Below are 8,140 nucleotides of genomic sequence, written 5' to 3'. Positions count from 1 at the left end.
GTACATGTTCGTTGCAATGGAGCAAAGCATGGGAAACGATCGAATGGATGGTCCAAATGGTGAATGATTCACCTGAAGTGGGAAGAAAGGTTATCACGCTCCGTGACGAACGAAGACACGAGCACATGTGAATGGTTTAATTCGCACGGTAAAATAGTTCCAACTTTGTACGCCTTGCCTTTGTGGTTTTTCAGCAATTTTGCAAAAGGATTTGGGATGCTTTAGTTTAATGCAAATTTAATAAATTTCTCTAACGAGACCTATGGAAGAGACACGTTTGCTAAACGCAATTAGTTATTACTGCTATCGTTGGCAAAATGCCAAGACGGCAGACACCTTTTCTCGAAGCATTCCATGATGAAATCAAATTAACTACCACTGCCGCTCAATACCGACCGTTGAGATTCTAAGAAATTAAGAGACATCCACCCACAAATCCCACCGTGCTGGGGCTTGTTGTTAGAGCCTGGTGCCGGGGATCCCTGAGCCAGGGAACCAGCTTATGCGAACCGTGCCCACCACGGGGATATTACATTTCCCACATTCTTTGATCTTGGAAGCGCATTGCAATTAGATGATGAGCATGGCAGCTGCAACTGCTGCAGCAAAACCCTCGATGACATTGGGATCTGCTTTTCCGAAATTATATCCGTCGATCCGCAGTAAACTGCACCAGGTTGCAATGAAAACGATGCCGAAGGTCATCCCGTATGCCGTCACGACATGTACAGGAAGGAAACGAACACCGTTCCCAGGTTTCCCATTGCGGATTTCCGATCTTGTTTTTGTTTTTTCACCATTTTGGGTTTGGAATCTGCCGTAATGCGTCATTTTTACCCAATGACACAAAATTTATGTCGCTTTTGTTTGCTTTCGGCCATAACTTAAAGCTAAAACACGTCAGACTATCAGCCGGGATACGTTCAGATTCAGGATGAAACGATGGAGCAAAGTTTACGATCGCTAAAATGAAAAAAAAAATCGCATAAATTTAGTGTGGAAATGTGCCAGGTGCATATGCCATTCATCATTTCGGCTTTTCGGCATCCCATAAACAACCCCGGCCAATTCTTTCACATCCACCGCTGATGGATACTTGCGGGGTCCATGTTTTTTGCATTGTTCAAACACACAAGCCAATCGAAAAGAGTTACACGCACACAACATAAACAAACCATTAGCAAATATTGGGCGTAGAGATTATGCTCCCTGATCGCCTGATGGATGGTGGAGTATGGATTTTTCCGATGAGATGATCAGATTTTAATACCGATAACAAATGAATATGGAAATTTCGGCGCATTATCTCGCCTTTTGAGGGAGCATAATGGACGTGCTGCGTGTCATAAATCACTGCATCCCAAAACATTCCGCTCCGCCAGCGTCCCATCATTCCACGGTGATGGACGTTTAGAGGCCACCGGCGTTGTGGGCTAACGTGCCGAACTGATAGCATACCGATTAACATCTTCGTGCGAGTCTGTGTCCACGACCGTGTGCACATGCTGCAAGTTCTTCGCGAGCGGCGAGTCATTTCACGCTGGAAAGTGCTGTTTCCTGTCCGGGCGAGGGTGTTTATATTCGCGCCTGCCAGGCGCTAGCAGCAATCAATTTCAAGTGTTTTTCCGGTCGGAAGAATTCCGAATTTGTTTACATTATTTGGCGAGCGCGCCGCCGGAGACGGTGGCGGTGGAACAGCTATTGGTTGATTTGCTCCATTAAACGTCCCCACACAGTCATCTGTGGTCCATCCAGTTGCAGACCATATAGATTCATTAGGGCAGGCTGGTGAGAGACTGAATGTTTGGCTACTGTCCCTCCTAACTAGCACAGTCCACATGGAAGGATTGTGAATCATACATGCGCCGGCAAGAAAGTGTAATAAAACAAGTGATTAGTACAAGTAGGGCAAGCAAAGCGGCATCATAATTATAAAAGCAATTCATTTTGCCGTACCGTTACCCCGCCGAAACGTGATGAAAATTATCTTACTATATTAAAAATCAACATTATCCGCTACGGTCGGGCACTGTTGGCTCAAGAGCTCAAAAGCATCCTACACGCCTACAGCTGCGCGACCCCCGAAAAACTTAGGTCGCAAACTTTTTACTTTAACTCGTAGGTAAACAGAAACGCGATACGATAACTTTTGCCACATCCCATGGTAAAAGGACAGGGCTTGGTGAATGTATATTGGATGCAATATAAGAAATTATATTCCCCTCCAAACATCCATTCGGTACTACGAATTACCCACATGTTGCAGGGATGGTGATGTTTTAGAATTGAAGTAAGTGAATCATTGCGAGTAAATATCGTAAGGAAGCTACATTTCCTTCACCGGGCAAATGTTTACGAACAAACATATTGCCATCGCAATGGCGTCAAGTTTGAGATACTTTTTTTTTTATCTCTCAGCAACAGTTTTTTTCACCAATATTTCAACATGCTGCAGAAAGTCCCAGAAATATTATTGTATAAGCTCAACGATCGAAACTGCAACATTAATTGAAATAAAGTACGTAATCTTTGGTAGGTACAATAAGCAACGATACAGCACTGGATTACGCAGTCAGCCACTGGCTGCCAAAAAACATTAAAGTATTAGTTGAAGTGCTTGTTAAAATTATGAGCCTACCACGAACTGTTAGAGCCTCACTTTAATCTGCAAAAGTCGATTATGTATCGTTGTACATGGGTACAGGATATAAAAAAAATAAGGCGTACTCGACTTCTCGCTTATAGTTCATTCGTAGCTCCCGGACAAGGATTCGCATTTCATCGGAAAGATTGACAAATTGTGGAGTGGAGGATGCCATTCTTGGGATTTTTAAAACGTAACCTTCCTTTTCCCGACCCAGATCGATTAAAACAAATAATAAAATAAAAAAAAAAACTGTAACTGAATCTTAATGCTTATCCTACTCACACTTTTTCGGTTTACCTTACACGTTTCGCTAGTGGAATACATCTTTTAGTTCTAATCTTTATTTAATTAATTTTTATGTTGTTGATGTCTTTATTACTGAAGAGACACTCTATGGACATCCGGTGGTTGTGGAATCGTTACGTTAATTAATATTTAGAGCGATAACGATTAATGTTTCAATTTTCGAGCCTTATTTAATCTCTTGTTCCAATACTTTGTTACGGATGTTACGCTGTAGTTTTATTTTATTTCTAATCAATTCTTTGGAAAAATAGATAGATATACTGTAAATAAAAGCAGCTATCTTATTTTAGATTGCCAAAATCACTCCTAATAGCAAACAATTTATTTGTGTCTAACGCGTTAAAGTAACATTTTAGCAGATAACCTACAACATTAAAGCGAAACACATTTTAGGAGGTGGATGCAAATTACATCAATTATTCTAAGCTTGATCCCACCCTTTGTAGTATGTTTAATCACTGTTTAAACATTGTATTATCAATTTTAACCATTCATTGGCTTACATAACATCGAATCGCAATATTATGTTGTAAATATTCGTCACGACTAATTGAAAAATCATGCTTTAGGCAATATTGTTAATTAAACCAATTGGAATTGATCGATGCTCTGCATGGTATTGGGTGTTCTATTAAAAACGGCTGTAAAAAGACAGTCTATCTGCACAACTGTTGTTTAAAGCTTTGTAGAAAGAATCACCAAACCAACCAATTTGCCAAATATCGTCAATAAGCCAATCAATTATTTAAGCATTTATTCTACGCCGAATATAGATGGTAGTTATTGTTATGACAAAGCGCACATATACCAACACTGTTGTTGTTTCCTACAACAACACAAATGGCTTCAAAATGCTAAACTAATTAAAGGAACCTCATCAACTCAATGCTTCGCAGCAGAAGTAATTAGAAAAGTAACAGCCCATTTGCAATTCATAGCCGCAGTGGATCACCTGAAGTGCACTACGTCGCCATGTCTCGCATATTTACCAAACATTTCACATCCATAATCCATCGGTACTGGGCAGAGCCTGCTTTCGTTCCACTCAAATGTGTTCTTTTGCCCCCATTGGAATACAAAGCTCGTACAAAGCAGCGTTTAAACTTCACACGCATGCAATATGATTATGACTCTCGGTTCTTGGCAAAGAAATTATTCATAAGCGTGCAGAATTTGTTCCCACTGGGTGCCAAACAGGCCTAAATTGCATGTGATGCCCAGGATGGTCTGATAATTTTTATTGTGCCATTCAAAATTGTCCAAACGCCTACCGTGACTGTTATAACATCCGCAAAGGACCTTTTAGATTATTTACATCAACATCATTCTTTCCACAGATGTTGTTTGGCACACTTTCAGCTTTTGAACGCGTAATTCGACTGCATACATTACAATTTCTTTAAACCAAACACGAGTTACATGTAGTCTATCATATCAATCTGATGAAAATAGGTAACTTAACACGGCGTTCTATCTGACGGATTGATGGTTTGCAATAGACTGATGGAAGAATGTATCTATAGAAACTTGTTAAACCCGTCAGACCCGCAGGCCAAAGGATACTGAGAAACAAATTTGCAATGTTAATAATCATTTACGTTTTTATTCAACTGTATCGAATATTTCACCGCTAATGGATTGAGTAATGTGCGCCATGCTTATCAATATATTCAATGTTATGTTAGCAGGCAGCTTATGCTGTGAAACAACTGCTGAAGACTACGAGCACCGCATTCAACGAATTTTGCTATGATTTATTTATGATTTTCCTGCTTGAAAAGCACACTGTTGAAATGTTTGAACAAATACCCTACTTGAACTGCGGAAAATTGCTACACTCTCAAAATCACTAAAATATAACATAATAACTTTAAATTATCAATAAATAATAAAGATTTCCTTGGGAAAGAAATTTACAATCGATAAACACTAAACCCTTCGCACGAGCTGTCTTCATCGCCGGGTAGCGTAAACCCACGCACGCCATTTCACGGTTATGGCCGTCATGTCCGATCTGTTTGCTTTGTTGCAATGTTCGTATCGTTCGCACGCAAAACAATGTCCAAACTCTCGAGTGCGAAACTGCATTGACAGATTGATAAATGTTGTTTTTCAGCACGTCACTTTCAATACTTGTTGACGTTCGGTTGTTAAACTCGTACCGAAAGAGTATGGCTAAGTGGTCATCCGAGTGTATGATTGGAGTGAAAACATGGGGTTCCACATAAAGCTTTCTGCACCAGATTGCAATTCGGGGTGTTCGGGGTGCATTGTCAAGATCACTAACTGCCATCGAACGTTGTGCAACTTTCCAATGAAAAGGGTCTAGAAAACTTAGACTTTCCGAATAACTTAATAACTTAAATAACTGATAAATGCATTTGGTTAATGTGTGTTTGAACAAAGTTCTTTCTTTTTTACGAAGAGAGTAAATGATTCTGTCATCATCACCAAAACGATTTTCTACTATCTTTTAACTTTTATTTATTACTATTTCGGTCTGTTTTTTTATCACCACTCACCACTTGTTTAACTTATACTATTAATTACCTTCCCTGTCCCGCACTGTCTTCCATTTGAAGCAAAGAACGCCTCATTTCGTAAAGAACAACACTCAATGCTGATGCTGTGTTAAGACTTTCGATACCATTCGCTAGTGGAATGTGGGCCACAAACTTTCGGTCCTGCATTCCATGCCCTACCGGCTTGGTTAGCTGCTGTATAAAGCTAGAAAAGGAAATAATAGTTTAGAGACAACCTAGAGGAAGCTGCATGAAATATAGGTTCCGCCCACACGTACCTTCTAACATCATCGCTAACTCCATACGTTTCTCCACCAATTACCAGCACCACATGATCCGCACTTGCGTAATCGATCTGATCGTAATGTTTCCATTGGAATCCATTTCGCTCATCGGTCGGTTTCTTGTTGTCAGCAACCACAAACAATGAACCGGCACGCGTGTGATCCGGCAGCTGGTAGGTTTCCATAGGACCGTAGATGGGTACACGAAAGTGCGCCCCAGCACCGCCGCGGAGACACTTTAGATCCCACGGATGGGCACAACCTTTTAGCAGAATTACTTCCTGCACGGATACGGCCGCACAACTGCGTATTATGCTGCCCAAATTATTTGGTTCACGGATGTTGTCGCAAACCACCGTCACCGGAAGTCGTTTGCTGCCCGCCGCATTACGACTTACTAGCTCGGCCAGGTTGGGCGGTTCAGCAAAAATGCCTGTAACGAAAACGAATGACAAAAGAAAAATTGTAGCAAGACTGTAGCGGATAGAACAGAACCATGCCTTACCTATTAGACCCGGGCTGGTTGTTAACGATGACCACTCCATCATGGTTTGCCGTTTGACAAGCAATATCGGCCAGTTTTGCTTCTTATGCTTAAATTTGAGTTCCGCCAGCAGCTTCAAATCACTCGTGACGATCGCTTCCAACCGTAATCCGGCAGCGTACCCATCCATTATCAAACGTCTGCCTTCCAGCACGAGCTGTTTTTCCCGCTCCCGGTATTTGCGAGACCCGAGCAGCATCATCAAATCCCGGTGACGGTCATCGTTCGGCTGCAGTATGGTATAGCGGACTTTCAACTCCTTGTCGTACCGTTCCTCTGATGCGCGCGAATCTTGGTAGCGATGCTGCAGCATCTGGAGTGTGTCTTTCTCGATATCCGTTTTCTTGTGCACCGTTTTGGTGTTTTCCCTTATTTCATCGGCCGATTTACGCTCTGGTTTCAGTTTTGATCGTGGTACAGCTTTCAACAGCTCGGACACTTTTAAATTTGGGATACTTTTGCGATTGTTTAGCAGCTCATCTTCAGCACCACACTCCACGAACTCATGCTCGACGGCGTTCGTCACCGGACTGGTTTGTGATTGTTCCGGCACTTCGTTGCTTGTTGGTCGAAAACCACGCGGTACGAACAGTGTCGGAGAACATTTCTGTTGTACACTAGTAACTACACCGAAATGTCGATAAAACCGTAAGCTAATGTCTGTTGTTGCACAAAGTCGCATCATTTTCCACGTTCGAAACATTTTAACACTCCCACTTTGCTGCTCGCCCGGTACGCGAATGAATTTATGCGTAAACAAACGTAAACAAACCGACTGACAGTGGTGCAGCGCGCGTTCCATTGCACGTGTGCGTGAGAACTGTCAAAACCATATGGTTCGTCTCGCGATGGGCCTAGAAAATCTCCAGAGCGGCAATATTGGACCTGCTGGATACATTTAAACGCCGTAATGGAATGCGTTTTTAATATTTTCGATCGATTGTAGTAAAATAAATTTTGCTATCGCATTGTTTCTTAGTCAATGGAAAATGTGATGCTCGATATACAGGGGAATTGAAGGGAAATTCATGCGCAAATGCAGTGCAAGTGGCAATAACTTTCACATATGTTATTCCCATTTCTTATGCTAGCTCGAAATGATGTAGTCTAGCAAATCCCGAAGAACAAACTACCAAAAGTAAGATTTTTTAACAAATAAAACAAATAATAATAAATAATAATCACATTTGATCCAAAACATTGCTCACTCAGAAAGCTTATTACCACAATTACCATTTAAGCTACTATGTGATGCTTTATGCTCAGCAAAATGTTCCAAAATAATTTCAACCAAGAAAAGCGCAACTGCCCGGGATGTCTGCACACTTTCTTGAACGCTCGTCCATCAAACCCAGCGCTTTGATTGTTCATCAAGAACGTTCTGACACACTTATGCATGAACATGCTCATTTGAGGCTGCTCATCGATAATCAATTGAGCTGGTCCACAATGCACGATCGGAACGGAGAATTAAAAAAAAAATGCCCCCATGAGAAGACATAAAGTACTTATGTCTAGCTCATGGTTAATGAGCTTTTCACTGTAGCTATCTCGCTGACAAGGACGTTTTTACGTTCAACGAGTGTGTGTATGTGTGTGGGCATGAATGAAAAATGGTAGCGGAATGAATGGAGATAAGCTTTAACATTTTTGCCGCTAGTCGATCAAATACGAGACGGGTAATTGGGTTTGGTTTTGGCGATAATAGTCACAAAACTGTGCAACTTATGCTGAAGTTAATGAAATTATTTGTGTAAACCTACCCTTTTTCCTTACACAGTATAATTTCTTCTAGATAAGCTTAATCTTCAGCTTCACTACATAAAACTGAATTCTC

At 41.3% G+C, this 8,140-nt stretch overlaps 1 protein-coding gene across 1 annotated transcript; it reads right to left on the bottom strand.

Moving 5' to 3' along the window:
- Positions 1-250: 250 nt before the first annotated feature.
- Positions 251-7,067, bottom strand: LOC128717841 (rRNA methyltransferase 3, mitochondrial). Its single transcript, XM_053811514.1, has 4 exons — positions 6,265-7,067; positions 5,754-6,192; positions 5,504-5,680; positions 251-260 (listed from the first exon to the last, which is right to left on the bottom strand). Exons 1-4 carry the CDS (start codon positions 7,004-7,006, stop codon positions 251-253), a joined length of 1,368 nt encoding a protein of 455 aa, XP_053667489.1. The 5' UTR covers positions 7,007-7,067.
- Between the last annotated feature and the right edge of the window lie 1,073 nt (positions 7,068-8,140).

This window comes from Anopheles marshallii, chromosome 2 (genome assembly GCF_943734725.1).
Source record: "Anopheles marshallii chromosome 2, idAnoMarsDA_429_01, whole genome shotgun sequence".
NCBI classification, from domain to species: domain Eukaryota; kingdom Metazoa; phylum Arthropoda; class Insecta; order Diptera; family Culicidae; genus Anopheles; species Anopheles marshallii.
Note: the sequence above shows the minus strand (reverse complement) of the source record. Positions and strands in the feature narration are given on the sequence as shown.

Excerpts from the sequence above, each read along its gene's own strand:
- LOC128717841 (XM_053811514.1), bottom strand. The coding sequence starts at position 7,006 with ATGTTTCGAACGTGGAAAATGATGCGACTTTGTGCAACAACAGACATT. Across the intron at positions 6,193-6,264 it reads AACCAGCCCGGGTCTAATAG|GCATTTTTGCTGAACCGCCC; the intron begins GTAAGGCATGGT and ends TTTTCGTTACAG. Across the intron at positions 5,681-5,753 it reads GTTAGCGATGATGTTAGAAG|CTTTATACAGCAGCTAACCA; the intron begins GTACGTGTGGGC and ends TTCCTTTTCTAG.